Source organism: Moschus berezovskii, chromosome 7 (assembly GCF_049115385.1).
Source record: "Moschus berezovskii isolate FMDL1 chromosome 7, NW_MosBer_1.0, whole genome shotgun sequence".
In the NCBI taxonomy this organism is placed as follows: Eukaryota; Metazoa; Chordata; class Mammalia; order Artiodactyla; family Moschidae; genus Moschus; species Moschus berezovskii.
The window spans coordinates 55,109,294-55,136,052 of record NC_142466.1 but is presented as its reverse complement, the minus strand read 5'-3'; the positions used below and the strand labels follow the sequence as shown (position 1 = coordinate 55,136,052).

Genomic DNA, 26,759 nt, shown 5'->3' with positions numbered 1-26,759 from the left:
TCATTACTTTTACGGGGAAGGAAACAATGGACCTTTGAAAGTCAGTGTGAACAGCCTTAAACTTTTGGAGAGGGCTGGTTTGGGGGAATAAACCCCACAGGAAGCCGATTACAGTGAAAGATTGGTGGAATGTGCATTGCAGACTTTCGGCTTCAGTGCGCGCGCGCGTACGCGTTTGGGGTGATCTTTGTTCCGCTGGGTTGGTTCCCACCCCCATTGTCCCCCACCCCAGTTTCTGTTAGTTAAGGTGGGGCAACTCTTTAAGATCTCGTGCAGCTTTCTTTAAAACTGAGGAAAGGCTTAGCACTGGATCCTCCACTTCTAGCTTTCCTCTGCAAAGTTGGGAGGTCTTGGCAAAAGAAGGGGGTCTGGTTCTGCGAGGACCGCTGAGTGCTGCAGTTAATGCTGGCTGATTGCTGCACTCCTTGCAATAAAACTAAGGCTCTGACGTCCCTGGATGCTCTCTGCTGAGGGTTGATTTGTGTCACCAGATTTCCCGTGGAGCGGAAGCCACTCACTTAAATTCTCCGCATTAGGTTAGGAAAACAGACTTTGATATATGTCTCCTTTCATCAACACTAGGGGTTGCGAATAGAGTGCTTCATAATTTTAAGAACTTTCATTCTGCACAGGAGCCATTCACTGGTTTGTATTCACTCCCCTTCTTTAAGTGTGATTGTGATGCGATATTGCATAATTTCATGTGTTGAGTCTGCAGATGCTACCTTCTGTAGCTCTTCCCAGAACAAAGTGAGAATGATTTAGAGGAAGGGGGATGAAGGAAAGTTTCACCTGAGCTGAGGGAGGACTGAATCCTCAAAACAGCCTGCTTACCTGTTGGAAACGTCTCTGTTTTAAAAACCAGTCCATTAAAAATATTAGCCTTATGGTTCTTTGGTTGGCTAGAATGGAGCTCTTAATGTTTGATGCTTGAAGGAAGCTTGCTATTTTCAGAATTGGTCCGGCATCAGACTTTGGTTGTGTCTTTGATTAGCTACTCAAAGTTCCAAGAGTTTGCATTTCTGGGCTAAGTAGAAGATAGTGCACTTCTTCTGCTTAGTATGAGCTTCCCTTGTGGCTCAGCTGGTAAAGAATCCAACTGCAATGTGGGAGACCTGCGTTTGATCCCTAGGTTGGGAAGATTCCCTGGAGAAGGGAAAGGCTACCCACAACAGTATTCTGGCCTGAAGAATTTCATGGACTGTGTAGTCCATGGGGTCGCAAAGAGTCGGACACAACTGAGTGACTTTCACTCACTCACTTGCTTAGTATAGGTCAGGTAGCGCCTTCTGGTGCTTTATCCTATACAGTAAAATCACACCTCTCAACTTTTTGCCTATCTGCACTGCAGGATGAGTGTGTGTGTGTTTGTAACTTAAAGTCTTGTAGTTTTTTTCATTTCAGTCCACTTGATGCTGTTTTACGTGAATGTGTTTAGAGGCCCAGAAAAATAATGTGAAAAGTGAGTTCTGAGTTGTCACCTGTTCCTCTTTAACAGCCTGTGAATGAGCAAGCAGGCTGAGGACTGGGCACTGTGCATGTGGACAGGAAATCTGAATCAATAAATTCTTATGTGGTACTTGTTTAGATTTCCTTTGACACAGCTAATTGTCTGAGTAAAGTATCTTTTCGTGATCTGGTTGGTAACCAACCCTTCAAATTTTCAAAACTCTCAGATTTCACAACAGGAAACCAGAGTGGGACAACACCTTATTCATGTTCTAATAGACATAATCAAGCCTGTTCTCAGCTATGTTTGAAATGAAAAGGAAACAAAGCAAGAGAGTGAGGTAGGCTTGTGGACAATTTCTGAAGTTGAAAAGTTACTACTTACTAGGTAGGTGCCTCTGGGCGGGTTTCTGCAATTGAGAATGATGAACCAGATGTTGGGTAAGAAAACTTAAATTTTCATTATCAAATTAACAGTTTTAGACTCACAGGAGATGCTGTATGTAAATGCATACCTTGTAAAGTGCTGTAAAATATTTATAAGTATTGCATCATCCACCATCCACCCACCATCCTTTCAGCTAACAATTGTTAACCACCTATTGTGTGTCAGGCTGTCTGGAAGCAATCTGATTGCCCACTCTCTTGCGGAGTGTTCTTTTTGGTAGAGAGAGGGAGTTAGATGAAATGGTTGAAATTTGAGAGGTCACGAGAAGCAAAGATAGTCCGTGGTGGCCACCATCTAAAGAAAGTTAATACAATCTCTGTTGTTGAAGAAATGAGTCTATTCAGGGGCAAAAGGAAGTGGACAATTAGAAGGCCCAGTAAGCGGAGAATTATGTATAGAATGCTTTAGGAACCCAGAGGAGGATCCGATCAGGAATGCGAGGGGGAAGCAATTTAGTGAAAAAATAAAATTTGCCAAATCAGACAAAATAGTAGGGGCTGGAAACTGATGTTAGAGTACCATTTTGAAATATAAAGATTGGAGGACTTGAAGTCAGAATTGAGTTGAAAACAAGGCTCTGACAGTTAACAATTTGCTTATCGGGCAAATCCCCTGATTCTTCACATAATTGTTTCTTTATCTGTAAAATGACTTTATGAAATTCTTTGAAGATTAACTTTGATTTAATTTTCTGTATATGTGATAAAGTACCATATAAGCTAGTGGTGTTTGGTACTTTCAAAATATGTTCTTTTTTTAACAGCTGTAAGTAGATACAGTTTATATCTTAGTGTAATTGGTCTCAGTCACAGATGTCTGTTTTATTGGCCCTTTCCTGAGGGATCTGAACCCCATCTTGAGTATAAGTCTTCAGCTGTTGTCATATGGTGAAGCTCACTTGTTCCCACCGTCTTCATCTCAGCCTTTGGAAATCTTTTCATTTGGGTTTGGGTTGTGAACGCTAATTAGAAGTAAAGGCTGTCTAGTACAGTACATCAAATGAGAGGGGCTTGTCTGGGTGTGTACTGTATAACTTCCGTGCTCTCCTCCCTGCTGTCCAAGCCAGGCTTGTTCTTCTCCTTTTCTTGATCCTAACAAAAAGCTATGCATCTGTGTTTCTGAGACCATGAAAATCACCCTTAGTAGTTTTCTCCATTTGTAAAGAGGTATAATTTTCAACTACTCTGTTAAAGACTGTGCTCTCAATAGCAACAGCTGCTGTCTAGGTGAAACTTGAATCTGTAAACAGTACTTGCTTTAATATATGTGCCTTAATTCTCCACTTGAAATAGACTTAAGCTCATCTGACATTTTAATAAATTGCCTTTGATAGAAATCCATACTCAGATATTTAAAACTGCCATGTTCCATGTGACTTTTTAGGGGGAAGGGTGGCATGACTATAAATCAGTTCTCAGGACAGTTACATGCTGAGTCTTGACATGCAGTTTAATGGGCTTCAAAATAATATTAAAATGAGGAAGTTGAGACCCACAGAGGCTAACTAATTAGGTAAGGTCATGTAGTAAATTAATGGCTGAGTGAGGACAAGAACCCCTTTGTCCCTATTTTCAGCCAGCATTTTAGTTTTTCTCCAGTATACTCTAATATGCTCCTGTTTGGTTTTGTTAGAACTTAGTTATTTTAATGTTTTAATAGTGAAATAACTTGCATTTGGGCTTAGAAACCCATTGCACCCAAGTTTAAGGCAGACACTATACCTTCTGTTTCATTTGTGAGAATCTAGATGTGTTATGGTGCACAGAGGGGGTGAAGCTACTTGTAATAAATTTGTCAAATAAGGAACTAAATGTAAAAGTATGTTAACTTTACTTGCATTTTCCATAAATAGTATACCAACTTAAAGTTGAAGTACACATTTTTAAAAAGAAGCAAGTTCCTGGGAACATTATTCAGATTTGTGTTTGAATCATATGATAAAATCATGTTAGAAACAGATTTGCATGTTCTTTTGTTCCCTGTACTTGCTTTGAGAAGACTTTAATGCTGTTTGTTAGAAACTATGTTCAGCAATTATCTGATTACATTCCTAAGATGTGCAAGGCACTGGCAAGTTGCTGTGAATGATACAAAGATGTATGAGGCATAGGGTCTTTATTAAAATGTCTCTTTACAAAAAGTGAAACAGACTTGAAGCTGTGTGTGACCTGAAACATAGAATTCCTATCTCTCAACAAATGAGTCCTTTGATCTAGTAGGCAAATCTGCTCTGAAATTATTATTAGACTAATCAGGCTTATAGCAAGATATTTCTTTTCATTACATGATGACAAGTGATTAATCTTTTACATTTATTTTATCAGTGCTTCATCTTCATTTGGACTATAAATAAAAACTTGGCAGCATTTGATGAGATTTTGTATTATGAAAAGTTTGCCTAGGAGAGCTTGTGGTGATCTTAGCTTTGCTGTGCTTATTTGCTCAGTCGTGTCCAGCTCTTTGCGACCCCATGGACCGTAGCCCACCAGGCTCCTCTTGACTTTAACATTGCATTTAGAAGTGTGACTGGAAGGAACATTGTTGTTGCCTGAAAAGGTTGCAGTTTGAGACAATCCATATGGAGCAACCAAGAAAAGAATTGTCCTCATTGATTCTGGGTTTGATGTAAGTATTAGAACATATGCATATTCTCCACAAATTAGATGTCCTAGTCATGTCTGAATACTAAGTATCTCTGAAGAATAAAATTATTATTGATTTGGGGGCTCTTGCCTAAATTACTGGTTTGTAACTTAAAACTGCAAGCCTTCTCTTATCATAATGGTTTCTGTTTATAGTGACTCATTTTCCTGAAGAATAAATGAGCTTTTTTTTTTAAAACACACATCAAAGTTAGAAAATTCATTTTAATATTTTAGAGATTGGACAAATTAAGTGTAGCATAAGGACAAATGCCTGATTCCTGTTTCAGAAGGAATGAAAGAAATGAGTCATTAAAAAAAAAATGTTGCTAAAAAATAAAAACCCACACATAACATCGTTTTTGCTTCTCCTGTGGCTCAGTGGTAAAGAATCTGCCTGCAATGCAAGAGACCTATTCCTGGGTTGGGAGGATCCCCTGGAGGAGAGAATGGCAAGTACTCTTGCCTTCAGAATCCCACGGACAGGGGAGCATGGTGGGCTACAGTTCATGGGGCCACAAAGAGTCAGATACAACTGAACATACACACATGAGGATTTAAAAAATATTATACTTCATTAATGCAAAAGATATGGATTTAATTGTTTAATAGATGCTTAGTCATAGCCATCCCCTAACCATCCAGTGTCATAGAAGGAAGTGCCGGTAATGCTGAGAAGCTAGCAATTTGGTAGGCAGTGGGCTGTGTATGAAGGTATAGGTGAAAAGGCCAAATGAGAGATGAATCGTCTTCTCTGCATGATTAATGATATCTTTCAATGGATGTTAGTTGCTGTTTTCCCAAATGCCTGCTGATTTAGACACCGTCTGTCCTTATGATATGGCCACCCTTAACAAAGATCATGGCATCTGGTCCTATCACTTCATGGGAAATAGAAGGGAAAACAGTGGAAACAGTGTCAGACTTTATTTTTGGGGGCTCCAAAATCACTGCGGATGCTGATTGCAGCCTGAAATTAAAAGACGCTTACTCCTTGGAAGGAAAGTTATGACCAACCTAGACAGTATATTAAAAAGCAGAGACATTACTTTACCAGCACAGGTCCGTCTAGTCAAGGCTATGGTTTTTCCTGTGGTCATGTATGGATGTGAGAGTTGGACTGTGAAGAAAGCTGATCGCCGAAGAATTGATGCTTTTGAACTGTGGTGCTGGAGAAGACTGTTGAGAGTCCCTTGGACTGCAAGGAGATCCAACCAGTCCATTCTAGAGGAGATCAATCCTGGGTGTTCATTGGAAGGACTGATGCTAAAGCTGAAACTCCAATACTTTGGCCACCTCATGCGACGAGTTGACTCACTGGAAAAGACTCTGATGCTGGGAAGGATTGGGGGTGGGAGGAGAAGGGGACGACAGAGAATGAGATGGCTGGATGGCATCACCGACTTGATGGACATGAGTCTGAGTGAACTCCGGGAGTTGGTGATGGACAGGGAGGCCTGGCGTGCTGTGATTCATGGGGTCGCGGAGAGTCGGACACGACTGAGCGACTGAACTGAACTGAACAATATATGGTCAGTTCTTGGATAACTTTCCCCAGCTGCCTGGTTGCTATGGCCTTAGCCTTGAAGTATCTCTTCTTGCTCCTGGACTGTGTTTGTGGCACGTGAGCTCGTCACTCAGCCCCTGTTTGCTTCCTTCTGCTGGCTGTATTCTGTCCCCGTTCAGCCATGCAGAGTCCAGTCTCTGCTCCAGCTCGTTCAGTGGAGGTCCTACCTTTTGACTCTGGTTCTGTTGAATTCGACGAATGTCAAAGAGACTGGGGGAGGTGTAATATGGTCCCTATAGTAGGCCTAGTTTTCACAAGCCCTAGGAAGACAGGGACTGTAATTCCTTTGTATTAATATTTTGGCCAGGAACTCACCTGTGGATGACACCCACCAGCCAGCCTTCAGAGAATACGAAAGACCTCACGAGTTTGTTGTTTCCTCCCTATATTGGTTATTGCTGGACAATGTGTTGTCATTTTAGGGGCAAAATTCAGTGGTAAATTTTAGCTCACACATACAAAGGAAGCGATTAGTAGCAGTCTGATGTATACATTTGGGTAAGTTAGTTTGGAATTAAATAAAATCAGGCTATCACCTCTTTAGACACACCAGCCTAGTGTCTTTGCCTCAAAGTGTATTGTTATTACTTGTTTATCTGTGTCAGCCCCGACCCCCACCTCCAACACTAGACTTTGAGCTCCTTCACTCCCCCCACCTCCAACACTAGACTATGAGCTCCTTTAAGTAGAGATCATGTATATTTTTGTATTCAGTTCAGTTCAGTTCAGTCGCTTAGTCGTGTCCGACTCTCCGCGACCCCATGAATCACAGCACGCCAGGCCTCCCTGTCCATCACCAACTCCCGGAGTTCACTCAAACTCATGTCCACAGAGTCGGTGATGCCATCCAGCCATCTCATTCTCTGTCGTCCCCTTCTCCTCCTGCCCCCAACCTTTCCCAGCATCAGAGTCTTTTCCAGTGAGTCAACTCATCGCATGAGGTGGCCAAAGTATTGGAGTTTCATCTTTAGCATCAGTCCTTCCAATGAACACCCAGGATTGATCTCCTCTAGAATGGACTGGTTGGATCTCCTTGCAGTCCAAGGGACTCTCAACAGTCTTCTCCAGCACCACAGTTCAAAAGCATCAATTCTTCGGCGATCAGCTTTCTTCACAGTCCAACTCTCACATCCATACATGACCATAGGAAAAACCATAGCCTTGACTAGAAGGACCTTTGTTGGCAAAGTAATGTCTCTGCTTTTTAATATACTATCAAGGTTGGTCATAACTTTCCTTCCAAGGAGTAAGCGTCTTTTAATTTCACGGCTGCGGTTGGCCTCTGCAGTGATTTTTGGAGCCCCAAAAAATAAAGTCTGACACTGTTTCCACTGTTTTTCCATCTATTTCCCATGAAGTGATGGGACCAGATGCCATGATCTTTGTTTTCTGAATGTTGAGCTTCAAGCCAACCTTTTCACTCTCCTCTTTCACTTTCATCAAGAGGCTTTTGAGTTCCTCTTCACTTTCTGCCATAAGGGTAGTGTCATCTGCATATCTGAGGTTATTGATATTTCTCCCAGCAATCTTGATTCCAGCTTGTGCTTCTTCCAGCCCAGCGTTCCTAATGATGTACTCTGCATAGAAGTTAAATAAGCAGGGTGACAATATACAGCCTTGACGTACTCCTTTTCCTATTTGGAACCAGTCTGTTGTTCCATGTACAGTTCTGACTGTTGCTTCCTGACCTGCATACAGGTTTCACAAGAGGCAGGTCAGGTGGTCTGGTATCTCCATCTCTTTCAGAATTTTCCACAGTTTATTGTGATCCACACAGTCAAAGGATTTGGCATAGTCAATAAAGCAGAAATAGATGTTTTTCTGGAACTCTCTTGCTGCGGAAGTTGGCAATTTGATCTCTGGTGCCTCTGCCTTTTCTAAAACCTGCTTGAACATTTGTCTCATAAGTGATGCCCAAGCCCGTACACATTCCCTGTTTGATTAAGCTTTTCTCTTAGATATACTGTGTTAAAAATAGACTATGTTGTATAGATAAAAAAAATTACACATTTGGATTATGGTCCTTTTCCATTAATAGAATGGAAATAGAATGGTCCTTTTTCGTTAATAGAAAATTTGCTTTGTTGCTGAATTGGGTAGCCTGGATCACTTCAGTCTGGTCATCGCATTATTCATCTGGAATATTTCTTAGTTTGAAAGGCATGTCAAAACATACTTGTTACATGTTTCCTACTGTTATTGCATTTTGATGTCTGTATATCACTGGATTATAAACTTTTGGTACAGTTATGCTTATTTATCAGACACATCTCTATTTCTTTTTTCCCACCATTCAACGTTCTACCACCACGACTTTCTTGAATTTTTCTCCTGGAAGAGCATCTTAAAGCTGCATCCCTGCAGCCCACAGGCAGCTCTGCCCTTTGCTGTGATCTTAATTAAATCAGCCTCCCTCAGGTCAGGCTTAGGCTTTGGTTCTTTCTTTCAAAGGCCAGCTGCAAGGCTGATGACATGCCTGCGCCTGCCATTGTGTGCCTCTGCATGGCCATCCTTCACTGTCAGCAGGTTGGGAGTCTCTCCACAAGAGTGAAGGGGGATGGTATAAAGACTTGAGAGGGAGGAGAAGAAAAGAGAACAGCTTTTCAGGAGAAAGAATTAAGAAAAAAGAGGAATCAGAAATAATAAGCAGAAGAAAGGAAACAAGTGCGGAGCGGAGGACTGGTAGGTAAAATGATCCTCTCATTCTGTCTTCAATTTTCCAAGTTGAAAAACAGTCATCCTCTAGTTTTATCCTTTAGTTTTTTTTTTTTTTACTTCCAACCAGAGGCCTATGTACTTTGCTTTTTTTTTTTTAATTTTATTTTTGATTGGACGAGGAATGTTCGGTATTCCTCAGTTATCACCCTTTCTTCTGCCTTGGTATGTAAATCTGTATTTTTTGCTCCCTTTGCTTGTCTTTTGTTTCCTGGGATAACGTTCTCTAGCCTTTTCACTCTATCAGCCATCTTGGCTTTAGGGTCAAGCCTTGCTTTTCATGGATAGACTAACAGATTTGAGAAAAGACAGGATTAATGAGTATATTTGGTGGCAGACAAATCAGACATCTGCCTCCTATGTTTTGCATAAATGAGACGAGTGAAATAATGAATTAAACTATTTCTTAAAGGGCCACTCAACTTAGCTTTAGAGTGGGAAAGTGTTCACTGGGTTTACTTTGGGTATTAGTATAAATACTCTTTGTTTTGAGAGATTCATATTTTAACAAGAGATTCCAATATAATTTGCCAAGGATATAGACATTTCAGTGAAATTGTAACTAATGAGCTAATCTGAAATCCTTAAGCACAGGCCCCATAAGCATATATAGTTTTCTTGTTTTCCATGTAAGTAAACTCTTGGTATTTGTAGTTAATTTTTCTTTGCCAGGGATTTACTGTTTCTTGACTACAGTTTTCTAACAAAGAGAGTATAGCCTAAATGAAAAGTAAATTTCTAAGCAGGGAAAAAAATGTCTTCTAAGTTTAATAATTATTTCAACGCAAATGCTTGTGGCAAAACATTTTTTAGAGTAAATTTAGTCTTTTTAGGGCTATACATTTGAAATATTCCATATGAAATTTCTCTGTATTGCAGTTTAATAGAGTTAATGTATTAAATAGAGAGTTATTTCCCTTTGAGGGGAGAGATGTGAGCAATATAGGATGCCAAACTAGAAGGCAAGTGTCTATTGATACTTACATAGTAGGTTAACTTTTGAGTATATCATTCATCATATGTGTCTAAATTGACCAAGTGGAGAAAGAATAGGATTAAAGAGTCTCAGTCCCTTATACTTTCACTTCATAGGAAGCTGTTTATCATTAAGGTTTAGTGCGTTTCCCTTCTACTTCTGAACATTGATTTGGGTAATTAGCACAATGAACAGGAGCCAGTGCAGATAAACTTAACTGTGCACAGTGTCTTATTTCTTGGGAATGTACCAGGTGATAGTGACTCATCCTGATTTTGAGAGTTGAAGGAAAAAGACAGAAGGGCTGTGGCAAGTGCTGGGCAGCCAGGGAGAATGTGAACGTAACAGAGTGAAGGCACTGTTCTGTTTAGACATCTCAGAGTATTCAGTTCTTTTCGATTCTGCTTACATAAAACCAAGCAGATCTCTGAATGAAAGTGAACTTAATTTTTTCCCACCTTCTGTCTATTTTCTCTCAAATAGTTGTAGGAATAGACTTAGCATTTATGCTGAATTCCTTCACAGTGTTTGTTGTAGAAAAGTGTATTTTATCTTGTGTGCTCTGATAATAGACTATGAAATAAAGTATATTCCGCTAAACTGTGTATAAGAGAATTCCCCCTTCTGAAACTCTTTGCTTTATTTTTTGCATTTGAAAATCTTTATATGAGAATATTGATAACTTAACATTGGACAGTTTGTGAAATTAAAGATCCTAAAAGTCAGCTTTGCTAAGTTTGTTTCTTACTGAATAGTTTTTGTATAATTGAGGTATTGAACTCATTGTTTATCAGTGACATAACCTGAATCTAAAACAAAACTAGATGAAACATACTACTTCTCCCACAGAAAACCCAAACCTGAAAATCACCTTGATATTATTCTTTTTTTGTCCTTTTCCTGTAAATAGGAGATTGGAAGTTAGAACTGTTAATTGAAAGCTCAAAGCCATTAGAAGATAGTTAAGGATTTTATTAGGTCATGGTTTGTTGTTGTTCAGTCGCCCAGTTGTGTCCACCTCTCTGCGACTCCATGGACTGTGGGACGCCAGGCCTCCCTATCCCTCACCATCTCCGGGAGTTTGCCCAAGTTCATGTCCATTGCATCGGTGATGCCATCCAGCTATCTCATCCTTTTTCGCCCTCTTCTTTTCCAGCATCAGGGTCATTCCCTGTCATCACTAGTAATTATAAACAAAATTATCATTTGTTTTCACAATTTATGAACACCTCTCTTTTCTGGCATGTTTTACTTTTACTTTTTGCTGTGACTGAGCATACCAGTCAATGTGTTACAAAGACGTACTAAGATATTAAAAAAAGGAAAAGTTTCCTTAACCAGGTTTTGGCCAGTTGTACTGAAACTGTTGGAAAGTAGACTCACTTGTAAAACTGACCTTTAGCTTGGATACTGTTTCAAGAGTTATGTCCTTGCTCCAAGAAGGATATGCTTGAGGAGATCATGCCAGCTTCTCGACTGTTCCTACAAGCCTGGATTTTCCATTCAAAAATAAGCTTTCATATCAAGTGTAGGAAGGATTTATGAGAGCTTAAATCTGTCAAAAGTACTGCATTTTCATTAGGAGTTTAGTGTGTTGGGGCTAAGGGCTTCCCAAGTGGTGCTAGTGATTAAGAACACACCTGCCGATGCAGGAGACTTAAGAGATCATGTTTGATCCCTGGGTGGGGAAGATCACTTGGAGGAGGGCGTGGCAACCCACTCCAGCATTCTTGTCTGAAGAATCCCATGGACAGAGGAGCCTGGTGGGCTACAGTTCATAAGGTTGCCCACAGTTAGACACGACTGAAGTGACTTAGCACACATGCACACGTGATGGGGCCAATATGTACGACATAGCAGTGGGCTTTGGGGCTCCCTCAGCTTTGGGTTGAAGGGGCTGGATGATTTTGCTGACTGTGGGGCAACTGTACGCAACCACCGAGTGATGAGCACTTGTAGTAGGCAATTGGTCTTCTGTATTAACAGCTCCGCAGTAGAAAGAAAATGAAAACTCAACCTTTTTAAAGAAGGAGTTTTCAATTAATTGCTGCTATCTCTGTATTGAGAAGACTTTTCCTCTGATAAAAGCTTACTTGCTGTCAGCATAACAATATAAAGTGAAATGAAACATTTCCTTTTCCTAAGTACCTACTGCATTTTACAGTGTGCGGTTAAAACTTAGAAAATATTGTGAAAGGTTGAGCTTTTCTAGATAGTTTGCTGCTCTTTATCTTTAGAATTCCTATTTGCATTTGTTAATAATACCTTTTAGTTACCCACTGGGTTGCATATTAGGGTTGCATTTTTAAAAAATTAATGTGCTGACTTTTTTGCTTGAAATGTTCTCAGCTTTCTTCAAATTAGGGCAACTAATACAGAGATTAGACAGATATCCCAGAGCCTCAAGGATGTTGAAAAAGGAGTCAATGGGAAATTCCAGTCTGTGTGTGTGTGTGTATAAGTGTGTGTGTATAAGTGTGTGTGTGTGTTTATAAGTGTGTGTGTGTATAAGTGTGTGTGTGTGTGTGTGTGTGTATGAGAGAGAGAGAGAGGAAAACTTTTAAGTTCTAAATTTTCAGTAAGCACTTAACTGAGTTCCTACTGTGTGTAAGTTCCCATGAGAATGCCAAGAGTAAGATGTTGTACCTGCTCTTAAGAGGCTTCTGGTCAACTGCAGGAGAGGGCTATGTACTTACATCATTTGAAACAGAAGATAGAAAGCAAGGTGATTCAATAAGAGTTTTAAACAGAACACAGGGAAGAACAGGCAGGGAGCTTATTGTGGAATCCTGAGAAGGTGTCATGGATGAAATAGCACAGTGTTTGAAAATTCTATAGGGGAATATTTCAACTTTCCTAACATCATGCCCCTTTTTAATAAATCATATAAACCCAAAACTGTGATCTGCTGGACAGGGAGGCCTGGCGGGCTGCGATTCATGGGGTCGCAAAGAGTCGGACACTACTGAGTGACTGAACTGAAGTGAACTGAACTGAATGTTATTGATATTCAAAATAAATTAATTACTTTCTGAGATAATTTTGATTTATAACTAAATAAATTAATTGAATGCTCTTACCAACTGTATAAGCCCCTTCTGCAGTTTCTGTTTGAGGGTATACTCTTTTTGTACAAGAAAAGAATTTTATTTTAAATAACAGCAAATTTTTAAGATTTTGTGTGTGTGTGTGAGGGCAACTGAGAATTTGACCAAAGTACTAGGTTTTAAAATGCTTCTGTTTTTTCTCAGCATTTATAGATCTTTAAGTTGATATGATTTTTTTCATATTTTTAATAATTTCTTTCATTATCTACTTTAAATTTTGCCTAAATCCCCTGTGCAGATTTTTAATTGCATGATTTTATTTTTAATTATTACCAAACTTTTTGGGCTACTAAGTGTTTTAATCATCCAGGAAATAAATACTCACAAGATAATTCTTCCAAGGAACATCTAAATACCAAAAATTATGCTCCAAAACCTTTTTAGGGTGTATTTCCAAATTTGATATGAATGACTTGGATTATTACTCACTATGGATTTTCTGCATTTAGATGTTTAGCACAGTCTGTAATAACTGTTAAAATCTTGGTGTGGTCCTTCTGTAGTCTGTGTGCTTTCCACTAGAAATACAGTCCTTTTAAAAATGACAGGTGATATAAACAAATGAACAGTGTATTAAGTAGAAACTTCAGTCTGTAGTAAAAATCTTAAAATGACACCTAATGGTCACCTTGAATAAAGCTTGAAAGACTGGGGGAAACTCTTCATCCTCTTTCCTCTATTAGGTCTATTCTTTGTTTTGGGGACCCCATACTCAAACTAACGCAACCAAAGATAACAAACTTATGGATTGAACAGCCTGAGTACCTCTCACAGTATTTTACAATATTTCCTTGGTCAATTTCACTCTTCCTTCAGGCAAGGATTTAAAAATTGGATTTAGGACTCTATGTATAATATTGTTTAAAATTTTATGCTATTTCACTTGTACAAATACTCTTAAATACTTGGGATAATTTTTAAAAATAAATAAAATTGAATTTAGGAATTGCATTTCTTGGGGATGCTATATATCTTTTGTCTTTATCACCCATAGTTCCTACCACAATTCTCTAATGACAGCAAGAGCTCACAATTGTTTTTGAATGAGTGAAATGTCATTTTTTCCCATGAATTATTAAAATCTATAACTAGCAATTAATATATTTTAAAGTAATTTATAATACCACTCCTAAACTAAACTCATAAATGTAAAGTGAAATCCTAAAGCAATGTATTTGTCTTATATATTCTAAAATCATAATAGGATAATCTGCATATAATATGATTATTTTCTTGTAAATTCACTCTTAAATATAGTTGCAATAATTTATTATTTAGGAAAATAATGATTGTATTTATTACTATGTATTTTCATGTTTCACTAAAATAGAGCTAATGGGCTCAGAATATATAGAAAAAATATATATTGTTTTGGAGAAGATTTATGGGGCAAACACATCATGATTATTTTTGATTTATTGATCATGTCAGTTTGTGACTAACACCATGTGAAATTTCTTGTTAGGATACCATTTTGTGAATGTGGAGACAAAATTTTTTCCAAGTTGGATGGTGATTTCATTGAGCCTCTTATTGCCTTTTTATTTGTCGTTGCTGTTATGGGTACATCTGGAGACATTATCTCCCACAAAAGGGGCCTCCAGCCTGTTAAGTAATAACAGCCTTTCTCACCCTGAAACAATGAAGTTTCAGATGATTGCAGCTTCAAATAAAAGATTCCCATTCCCTTTCAGAGGAGATTATAGTCTGATTCCCCTCTCACCCTGGTGAGCCTGGCACTCAAGAATATCTAGTTTAGTCCTTTCTTTGTTAATGGATGATCATAAAGGGGTCTTTGTCATAATTTCTCATTTGTTCCAGCAGGATGTATCCATTATTTTGTTCTGCTGCTTGGCACATGCAGCAGTTTCTTCAACAGCACCTTGAATCATGTTGTTTTCCCTTTGTTATGGAGCTTAAGCTTCATCTAAATAATTACTTTTGTTCAGAAATCAAACTCCACCAAGTGCTTTTGACAGACAGACTGACTCTCAGAATGTTCTTTGCCCCATGTAAAATCAGCATCAATTTCTGATTAGATTCCCTTTCTGTCCCCATTTATTTCCAGGTCGTTTGGGTCCTGGGAACACTTATTTGTGGCTTCTTTAATTGGTCACATTTTGTGTTTAGTGGATTTGCTGTAGTTTAGAGCAGTTTAGAGGTACCATTTTGTTGTTTTGGCAGGAGATGAGGGGGATTAATTGTAAGAGTACTGAATGAAGTTAGGTGACTCTGAGAAGCTATAGTTGTTACGGAGAGAAGTAGTGAACATCATGTCTCTTATTTATCCACAGCTGTTGCAGTAAGAACATTAAATGACAATGCTTCTTTCCCTTTTTTCCCCCTCCCTCCCTTCTTCCGTTCTTTCTCTTTTTCTCCCTCCTAGCCCCCTTTCTCTTTCATTTGACAAAATTGGAGTCAGGTTTCATTTAAAACTCATTCTTTTATTCAGAAACTAAATGCTTAATATAAATAATATAGAAAGTAAAAAGGACTGCCTTTTTGTGTTTGTGTCAAGTTCTCTTAGATTAGAAAGAATCATATATAGTCTGGTAAACTTCTGCATGAAGAAGTTCTGAGAATACTAAAGTGCCCTTTCAGACTCAACACAGTTCTGGTTATACCTCTGCAGGATTGAGTCTTTGAAATTACTGTCTCTCAAGTGTTTTGGAAGACACCTTAGTGTAACTGTTAGTCAGCATTCTTGGGTTCAAGTCCTGGTTCTCTGTAAACTAGCTAATTAACTTTTCTAGTCCTCAGTTTTCTGGTCTGTGAAATGCAGATAATGGCACCTCCTCATAGATTTGTTGTATTAAATGTGTTAGATGAGTTAACACAGGTAAGGTGTTTAGAAAAGGACCAGGTAGTAAGTGCTCTAGCAATGTTAGCAATTTTTAAAAACCATCTTAAACATATTTGAATGCCTGCCATTTTTTAAAACAAAATTTCTATATTTAAAAAGGTAATATAGACTTTCTCATTAAATGAATTCATAGTCTATTAAGTGATAGCATGGTTAAAAATAAGGTATATTACCAAGACAACAACAAGGGTGTGATCACTCACCTAGAGCCAGACATCCTGCAGTGTGAAGTCAAGTGGGCCTTATGAAGCATTACTACGAACAAAGCTAGTGGAGGTGATGGAATTCCAGCAGAGCTTCTTCAAATCCTAAAAGATGATGCTGTTAAAGTGCTGCATTCAGTTGGCCAGCAAATTTGGAAAACTGAGCAGTGGCCACAGGACTGGAAAAGGTTAGTTTTCATTCCATTCTCAAAGAAAAGACAGTGCCAAAGAAGACTTAAACTACCGCACAGTTGCACTCATCTCACACACTAGTAAAATAATGCTCAAAATTCTCCAAGCCAGGCTTCAACAGTACGTGAATCATGAACTTCCAAATGTCCAAGCTGGATTTAGAAAAGGCAGGGGAACCAGAGATCAAATTGCCAACATCCACTGGATCATAGAAAAAGCAAGAGAATTCCAGAAAAACATTTGCTTCATTGACTATGCTAAAGCCATTGACTGTGTAGATCACAACAAACTATGGAAAATTCTTAAAGAGATGGGAATACCAGACCACCTTACCTGCCTCCCGAGGAATGTGTATGCAGGTCAAGAAGCAATAGTTAGAATGGAACATGGAACAACAACTGGTTCCAAATTGGGAAAGGAATATGTCAAGGCTGTATATTGTCACCCTGCTTGTTTAACTTCTATGCAGAGTACATTATGTGAAATGCCAGGCTGGATGAAGCACAAACTGGAATCAAGATTGCTGGGAGAAATATCAATAACCTCAGATATGCAGATGACACCACCCTTATGGCAGAAAGTGAAGACGAACTAAAGAGCCTCTCTATAAAGGTGAAAGAGTGAAAAAGCTGACTTAAAACTCATCATTCAGGAAGATCATGGCTCATGGCAAATAGATGGGGAAACACTGGAAACAGTGACAGACTTTATTTTCTTGGGCTCCAAAATCACTGCTGATGGTGACTACAGCCATAACATTAAAAGACGCTTGCTCTTTGGAAGAAAAGTTATGACCAACCTAGACACCATATGAAAAAGCAGAGACATTACTTTGCCAACAAATGTCCAGCTGGTGAAAGCTTTGGTTTTTCCAGTAGTCAGGTATGGATGTGAGAGTTGGAATATAAAGAAAGCTGAGGGCTGAAGAATTGATGCTTTTGATCTGTGATGTTGGAGAGACTCTTGAGAGTCCCTTGGACAGCAAGGAGATCCAACCAGTCCTTCCTAAAGGAAATCAGTCCTGAATATTTATTGGAAGGACTGATGCTGAAGCTGAAACTCCATTACTTTGACCACCTAATGTGAAGAACTGACTCATTTGAAAAGACTCTGATGTTAGGAAAGATTGAAGGCGGGAGGAGAAGGGGATGACAGAGGATGAGATGGTTGGATGGCATCACCGACTCAATGGACATGAGTTTGGGCAAGCTCCAGGAGTTGGTGATGGACAGGGAAGCCTGGTGTGCTGCAGTCCATGGGGTTGCAAAGAGTTGGACATGATTGAGCGACTGAACTGAACTGAACTGAAACATGTATGCTTGCCTGTTGGAACTTGTTAGGACCACCTTGTGGTCCTCATATGACAGATGGACTTTAACTTCAACTTGAAGAGCTTTACAGTAATTATACTCAAGGGTGAACACCTGATTCAGTGTCACCAAGGTACATTTAAAAACATAAACTCGGGTCCTCTTTCCACCCACTGAGCCAAAATCAGTGGGGTGGAGAGCCTAGGAATCTACCTCTTCAACAAGCATCCCTTGTGAATCTTATGCACAGTTGAGAAAAGCTGCCCTAGAACAGTGGTTCCAAGATGCCCATTAGAATTGCTGTATCATTTAAAAGATATGGTTGCTTGCCTCCTGACAATTTTTGGGGTGTGTCATTGGGCATTAACATTAACAGGTGATTATAGTGTGTAGGGTGGAGAAGCAGCGGCATTAGATCACTGAAGGTGATTGTTGACATAGTTTAATGTATCAGGATGTAAGCTGACTTGATATGTTCAAAAAAGTCATTACAGTGGTGACTGGGGAGAAGGAGGGGAATGTTTTTGCTTCATGGGTGCAGAGTTTCTGTTTGGGATGATGAAAATGCCCTGGAAATGGATGATTGTGATGGTTGTTCAACATTGTGAATGCGCTTAATGCCACTGGATTATACGTTTATAAATGGTTAAAATGGTAAGTTTCATGTTATATATATTTTATTTTATCACACTAAAAAAAAGGCATTATTGTTCTCACATTTCTGAGCCTGAATTTTTTTGTTTCTTTTTACAGTGACAGTGTATCATGCATGCCACTAATTCCAGGGGACACTCCCCTGCTTTCCTGCAACCTCAGAATGGAAACAGCCATCGTTCATCTGGCTATGTTCCAGGGAAGGTTGTCCCACTGCGTCCCCCTCCTCCTCCAAAGAGCCAAGCTTCAGCCAAATTTACCTCCATCAGACAGGAAGCCCAGGCCAGCTTTGCTTTTTCACCTGAGGAACAGCAAGTCCAGAGAGAGCGCCGAAAACAGAAGAGGCACAAAAATACTTTCATTTGCTTTGCTATTACTAGTTTTTCATTTTTTGTTGCACTTGCAGTCATTTTAGGAATATCCTCAAAATATGCTCCAGATGGTGAGTGCATATAGAAGAAAGAAGGGAAGGAAATAGAGTAAATTCTGAAAAATCTTTTGTTATCTTAACTTGGCTCTAGCTAACTTATATATAATTAGATAATAGGAGCTGTAACTTCTTATGAATGAGAGCAATTGTTAAAGGAATCCATTGAAAATGATAAAAGATTGCTCTTCCTTTCCATTTTGCCACTTTGCCCCAGGGCTCAAGACCTTCTTGGAACACTTCTTTTCAAAATAGTAATTTTAAGACTCTACTGAAATCTTATGGTGGCACAATTTCATCTTTTGTAGTAGGTATGATTTTCAGATTGCCACAAGTTTTCAGTAATAAGAATTACTAAATACAGTGGTAAAGTACATTTAATTGGGGAAAAATAGTGAAAGCGATAGGATTTGTGTTCTGTCATTTGAAACCAGTTGAGGGGACAGTTCCGAAAGAGAAGCTCCCAGTATTTTTGAGGAATAATGTGTATCCTTAAAGGAAAATATCCATTAGTAGGTATAAGTTCTGATACATTTGTCTTCATTAAACTTCATTTCGGAAGATTTTAATTTTTTAAATGGTTTTTGCTTTTCGAGTTGGTAACATATCAGTACTTTGAATGATCAGTCAGCCTCAATATAGTACTGTTAAAATGTGTGTGTGCTTAGTCGTGCCTGACTCTTTACAACCCTATGGACTGTAGCCTGCCAGGCTTTGCTGTACATGAGATTTCCCAGGCAAGAATACTGGAGTGGGTTGACATTTCCTCCTTCAGGGGATCTTCCCAACCCAGGGATTGATTGAACCTACATCTCAGGCAAATTCTTTGCCTCTGAGCCACCTGGGAAACCCCAGTACCAATGAAGACTGGCCTCATAATACACCCCGTCCATCTCTAAATATCAAAGGGCTCAAAGCTGTGGAGAAAGCAGACTAGGCCACCAGGATTAGCACCATATTGGTCTGCATTATTTTATCGTCTGCAACAGATTTTTGTTGAATTAGTGCCTTCTTAAATGGATGTAACATTTGAGAAGTATTTTGCTGGTTATAGGCTTCCCTGGAATGAATCAGGTGGTAAAGAATTTGCTTGCAATGCAGGAGACCTGGGTTTGATCCCTGGGTTGAGAAGATCCCTTGGCGAAGTGAATGGCTACCTACTCCAGTATTCTTGCCTGGAGAATTCCCTGGACAGAGGATCTTGGCGGGATCCAGTCCATGGGGTTGCAAAGAGTTGAACATGACTGAGTCACTAACACACTTTCACTTCCTGGTATAAGACTTAGAAACATTAGTCTGTTTAGTTTTCATGGGTGATTTAGGGGTCTTAGAAACTTTAAGGAACTTTAAGGTTTAGGGGGAGATAATGTCAATACTTGTAAAAAAGTAGACCTGTAGTAAGAGAGATGTTCATTTGACTTTTTTTTAATGTATATGTGTTTTTTTTGTTTTTGTTTTTTTTAATTGGAGTGTAGTTGCTTTATAATGTGTTAGTTTCTGCTATACAGCAAAGTGAATCAGCCATATGTATACATGTGTCCCCTCTTCCTTGGATTTCCTTCCCATTTAGGTCACCATAGAGCATTAAGTAGAGTTCCTTGTGCTATACAGGTGGTTATCATTAGTTATCTATTTTATACATAGTAATGTATGTATGTCAATCCCAATCTTCCAGTCCATTCTACCCTACCTTCCTCCCTTGGTATGTCTCTATTTCTGCTTTGCAAATAAGTTCATCTATGCCATTTTTTCTAGATTCTATGTTTTGTGTTAATATAAAATATTTTTCTCTTTCTGACTTATACTTCATTCTGTATGACAGAGTGATGTTGAGGTGTCTCTCAACATCTTTGTTGGCCAAGCCAGTGAACCACATCCAGAACTTTCAACATTGCTTTTCATTGCACATACCATTGACTTTCTCTCCTCTTTTCTCCAGAGAAATAACCAGGTTCACTGCTGTTGATTCATTCTTTCCAAGCAATCTGCAGTAAATGGATGCTAGATCATGGAAAATCAGAGCTAAAATCTGTGGCTTTAATTGACATTTTCATATTCCAGCTAAGACAGTGAATTGGTGATGTGGTTCCTTGAATCAACATTTTTTAGTTTCACCTTTTGGCAGTATAAGAGCAGAATATCAGTGGAAAGATCTGGTGCTGAAATATTTTAGAATCAGCCCTACTGTGGTTACTGCTGTTACATAACTTTATTAATGGATCCCACTACTCAACAAGTGGGTAGCCAAGAAGGTGGGGCTGGCTAAGCTATTTTCTGATGCTTTCTGCAGACTACATGTTTTCTCATTAAATGTGCTTTACTGGAAAAAAACAGACTGGAATTTGGGGTGATAAAAAATTTTTAGTGAATATAATATAAATATAAATATTTATAAACAATTAAGAGGAATTATATAATTATTATAGTAGGTTTTAGATCTTTTGAGGTTAGATTCCTTCTGGATTTTCTTCTCTAACTGGGTCCATTGCTTGTTTCTTGGGACCTACATTTACTTGTGATATCATGGATAATTCCAGTTAAATGTTTTATGGATAGAGAGGGAGGTACAAGAAAAGCTCAAGAAATCCTCAATATTAAGTCAGAATGAATTCAAGATGTTTCTTGTTTCTTTGATAGAAAAGTTTGACTGTTCTTAGTATATTAGTGATGATCTTTGATTTATCAAAGATAAATTTAAATATCAATGATTATGAAGCTGCTAGGACAAAAATTAATTCCATGAAGTAATTGCCAAGGTCTTACCTAGTAGGATTAATTTTAATGGTAGTGGTTATGATCACCTCAAAGAGAAAGCATAAACCAACATGAATGCTTAGAAATAGATGTTTACGTTAGTGGTGTGCAAGTTCAAAGCAAGGAATCACAATTTACTTGCTATAAAAAATTATATCTGTGATGTACGCAGTATCTCTACTTTTTCTCACATTATCCTGTAGTATATATCTTCCACCTTCATACAAGTGTATCCTGTCCTTTCTAATCTTTGCTTAGTTTAAATGTAGGTGACATCTGGCTATTCTAAATGAGCAACCAAATGGACTTGGACCATAAGGGATATTTGCATCGCTAGTATTCATATCGCCCCTTCATGCTGCTCTTATTTAAATTCTGTCCACTCTTTGGGGGTCTATGTCTGCTCCACTGAAGCTGTCTCAGTTACTCTAGCGCCACCTCTCCTTTCTCTGAGCTTTTTTGCATCTAAAGAAACTACCATATTTTCCAGTATTATTTCATACAAAACTAGATTATATACTCTAAGGGCTGTGAGCTCATTTTAAATTTTATATATATAAACTTTATGAATTTCACACTATCTAGTCCAGAGTGGACAAACTGGTCCTCAGTAACTACTTGGTTATTAATTGGTCAAAATTTATGTGATAATGGAGAGAGTAGCATGGAAACATATACACTAACATATGTAAAATAGCCAGTGGGAATTTGTTGTATGATTCAGGAAACTCAAACCAGGACTCTGTGACAATCTAGAGGAGTGGGATAGGGTGAGAGGTGGGAGGCAGGCTCCAGAGGAAGAGGACATATGTATATCTGTGGCTGATCCATGTTGATGTATGGGAGAAATCTATACAATATTGTAATTATCCTAACATTAAAAATAAATATAAAAAAATTGGTGTGATATTTTTTTCCTCTCTCTTCCAAATTATAGCAGAAATGAAAGGTCTCATGCATTAAGTAGCTTTGGCAATGCAAAATACTTTTTATATTTTCATCATCATCTATTCAAGAGAGAAATTCTAGCAAAGGAACACTGCAAGGAAAGTAAACCTCATTTCTTAAAGTAGGTGTTTTTGGCCATTTGCTTCTTGCAGTTTTGTTGGGGAAATGTACATGTCTGAAGATACCGCTATTTACCAGCGAGCTACCTTTGTGATGAAGGAAGTGCCGTTATCACCTACTTTATGATTCACCATGCATAGGAAGGAACCTAATATACATATTGCTTGGCAATTTTCCTGTTTTGTTTTTTTTTTTCATTTTTTTAATCTGTCAGTATGTTGTGAACTTATATTCTTTTTTAAACACAATTCAGAGTTTTGCCTTTTACTGTTGATTTGTTTCCAGAGTAGATAGTTCAGGGGAACTGTTTTTACTGGACTCTGACCCAAACTAGATGGCAGCAACTTGCTTTTGTGATGAAACCTTTTTTATGTTTTGAGGAAGTAAAGGATTTGACATAGTTCTGTTTGGTGGGATGGGATAGAAATTCCATCGTTATGGAAAGAAATTAAAATATGTTAGCCCATTACTTGCAAGTTGCAATAAACAACAGTAGTACTTGAATTTGGCTAAAGGTATTTTTGTGTCTTGTTGGTTTAATAGGGTATTAATGTTGCTTTGATTTATAGAGAATTGCCCAGATCAAAACCCCCGTCTCAGGAACTGGGATCCAGGACAAGATTCTGCAAAACAAGTTGTTATCAAGGAAGGAGATATGTTTCGTCTGACCTCAGATGCCACAGTGAATTCTATAGTTATTCAGGATGGAGGTAAGTAACGGTCCCTGTCTATGGGAACAGCAACATTTGATGTTCTTTATGTAGAAAACTATTGTTGGTGTTTAGAATGTGGTGTCACTCTAACTGTGAAGACAGGAAAGATTCTTAAGTTAGAACCGTAGAATTCAACAGCTGGAAGGGCCTTAGAAATCAGTCAAGTCAAGATCATTGATTTATACAGAAAGAGCTCCAGAAGGTCATCTCTCATAGCTAAGTCTTTGTTACAACTATGGAGAGTGATGAGAGAATTAATGTAGGTTAATATAGGTAAAAATGAGATTCAGATTTGTAGAGTCTTAGATATTTTTCTAGAAATGATTTACCTTTAAAGTGAATGGATTGAAATTCTTACACATGAGCTTGTTTAGGGTATTGAGACATGAATTCTCCATTTCTTTGTTTTGAAAACAGTTTCAGTTTTCTAAGCAGACTTTTAGTAAATTCTTTTCCCCGACTTAACTGTGGAAGTGCTTTTTTCCCCTCTTAAGATGAAAGCTATTTCTCTGTATCTTAGAAAGATATTTCAGAAACTGGCTTACTTAGTGTTATTCCCTGCAGGACTGCTTGTATTTGGGGATGATAAAGATGGATCCAGAAATATTACCTTGAGGACTCGTTACATCCTGATCAAGGATGGTGGGGCGCTTCATATTGGAGCAGAAAAATGCCGCTATAAATCCAAAGCAACAATTGCCTTGTATGGCAAGTCAGATGAAGGTGAAAGTATGCCAACATTTGGCAAAAAATTTATTGGTGTGGAAGCCGGCGGGACACTGGAATTACATGGGACACAGAAGGCATCATGGACATTGTTGGTGAGAACTCTGAATTCTTCAGGCTTGACCTTTGGCTCCTATGCCTTTGAAAAGGACTTTTCCAGGGGCCTGAATGTGAGGGTCATTGATCAAGACACAGCCAAAATTTTGGAAATTGAGAGATTTGATACCCATGAATCCCAAAATGAAAGTAGGCGACTTCAGAAATTCCTGAGAGACCAGGATCCAGGACGGATTGTTGCCATAGCTGTTGGAGATTCAGCTGTTAAAAGCCTCTTACAAGGAGCCATACAAATGATCCAGGACCGGCTGGGAAGTAAGCTGATCCAAGGGCTGGGCTACAGGTGGGCATGCATATTTTTTCTTTTTAGCATGAAGATATATTTTACAATTATTTATTTTTGACTGTGCTGGGTCTTCTTGAAGCAAGGGCTTTTTCTAGCTGTGGCGAGCCGAGGCTGCTCTCTAGCTGTGGTGCTTGGGTTTCTCATTGTGGTGGCTTCTCTTGTTGCGGAGCACTGACTCTAGGCCCCTCAGGCTCAGTAGTTGCAGCCTGAGGGCCCAATTGCCCCTCGGCTGGTGGGATCCTCCTGGACCAGGGATCAAACCCATGTTCCCCTCATTGGCAAGTGGATTCCCAACCACTGGACTACCAGGGAAGCCCCATACATATCTTTTTTTACTTTCCTTCCCGCTGCGTATTAGAATCTGTGTCTGTGTGAGGAGAGTGTGATGGAGAAAGTCAGATGTCAGAATGGCCACTACAATTTGAGAGTCTGCTTGCCTCTTGCTTTGAATTGGAGGACAGAATACTGGTTACAAAGCTCTTTTCTAAGCATTGGTTTATGAAACACTTTGTGAATCTTAGCATTGGACTTGTGAAAAATTAAGAACTGGAGTGTGGTTCTGAAAAACAATCAGTTTAAGAACATTGACTTCCTTCTTATAGTATCTTCTGAAGATCATATAAAACTCAGGCTAATTGAGGCACTTATGAGTTGAAAGGTTAGGGCCCCATTCTGAGCTAAGGTATAAAAGTTGTCTTAAAAGCATGAGGAGGGGTGGAACATGCACAGGTTTCTTTTTCTTTTCTTTCTCTCTTTTTTCTTTTGTTTTTTGAATCCTTTAATTTGAATTTTGTTTGATTGGCACTGTTCTATGAGACCCTGGCACAAGTTGGAGAGCTAGGAAGTTCATCCAAATAGTAGGATTCATTCCTACAATTTATTCTTTTGTTCTTGTGCCATATTCTGGTTAATCATGATTTCCTAATGCAGTTCTGGGGAAGTAGCTGATTCAACATTTACAAAAAAAGCAGTTTTCTGCTTACTGTTCACAGTAAAGTCAGGGAGTATCTGCAGTGAAAAGTTAGAGAACTTCAAAACTGGCATGTTGAAATGATCTAGTTTCTCTTTTTTTCCTTTGATGGTTAATTTATCTAGTTATTAACTTTTCCATTGGTCAGTGTTGGAATAGAATATTATCTACAGAAATTGTAGAGAAAGTTAAGACAAAAATTAGTGAAGAAAAAAGATCTGTAGTGGTTTTAAAACTCTTTTTACTCACACAGGGAATATTTGTTGTTGTTCAGTTGCTAAGTCATGTCCCACTCTGCGATCCCATGAACTGCAGCATGCAGGCTTCCCTGTCCTTCACTATCTCCCAGAGTTTGCTCAAACTCCTGTCCATTGAGTCAGTGACGTCATCCAACCATCTCATCGTCTGTCGCCCCCTTCTTTTCTTGCCCCCAGTCTTTCCCAGCAACAGTCTTTTCCAATGAGTCGACTCTTTGCATCAGGTGGCCAAAGTACTGGAGCTTCTCTTCATGCTCATGGCCAGGTATTTCTACAATTGATAGACCTAGGAGTGAAAGCATGGTCTGCTCAGATACCTACTCTATTTCATTATACAATAGTACCAGAGATAATAACTTTTGTTTCTTTATGTCATTATTGTTCTAGATTTGTGTGATCATTAGCTCTGAATGTTTTGACTTTTGTTTTGACTTCGCTCTATTGTTTTCAAATTCCTTTTAAAATACTGCTGCTGATTTGACGGAGAAATTAGAATTGTGATCCTTTGCCAGTGTTCCTTTGCATTGACATTATCTCCAGGGTACATAAACATGCCCCTTTGAAGATAATGTTCTGGCATGTTGAAATTTTCCTCAAGTGGAGGAGGGAAGTAGGAGTGTTTTGGAGATAGTGTCAGTAGAATAGAACATTGTTTTATAGTTGCTGAGGCAGTTCTGGTAAATAAAGGAAGCCTCTGATAGTCTTCCTCTCTTTCCCTCACATAGGAGTTAATAAATTGAAGCATTCTTCATCTGATTCTTTCTGCTGTATCAAAGAATATAAATAGAACTATAAAGCACAGTCAGCCAAAGAGTAGCTAATCCATGCAGGGGCGGGTGTGGGATTTGTAAGGATGTAGGCATGCATTGGTTAACTTTCATCTGTGAATATCCAGCCATCTGTCTAGCATAGATTATATTTGGCATTTTTCTCCCTACAGTAGGAAGCTAAGATTTTTCTTTTCATGTTTTAAACCAGGAGTCTTAAGGCTAATTTTCTGATGTTTTGTCTTTGTTCTTTCTTTTTTTGAATTGACTTTGGTCACAAGCTTGAACAAAGTCCCTGGAATGTTTATCACAGTATCACAGAAATAAAATGGTGTTTTTCAAGTGTATTGCTTTCAATAAATAGATATAAAGCATGTAAAATTAAAAACCTGTTGAATAGTGTTTCTACAGCTTTAATAATATTAAACTAATAATCCAGTGGTTCTCAGCTTTGTTTGCACACCTGAGATCTTAAAAAATCCCATGCCCAGGGCCCACTGTACATCATTTACATCAGGATCTCTGAAGTGTAGGACATCCCCCCCGCT

At 38.7% G+C, this 26,759-nt stretch overlaps 1 protein-coding gene across 1 annotated transcript in view; it reads left to right on the top strand.

Moving 5' to 3' along the window:
- Positions 1-26,759, top strand: part of CEMIP2 (cell migration inducing hyaluronidase 2) — a 77,620-nt gene that overhangs the window by 599 nt on the left and 50,262 nt on the right. The window contains exons 2-4 of the mRNA XM_055428380.2: positions 18,226-18,568; positions 22,945-23,085; positions 23,653-24,214. Of these exons, the coding sequence (XP_055284355.1) occupies positions 18,238-18,568; positions 22,945-23,085; positions 23,653-24,214 (1,034 nt within the window). The 5' untranslated portion in view covers positions 18,226-18,237. The remainder of the gene's footprint in view (positions 1-18,225; positions 18,569-22,944; positions 23,086-23,652; positions 24,215-26,759) is intronic.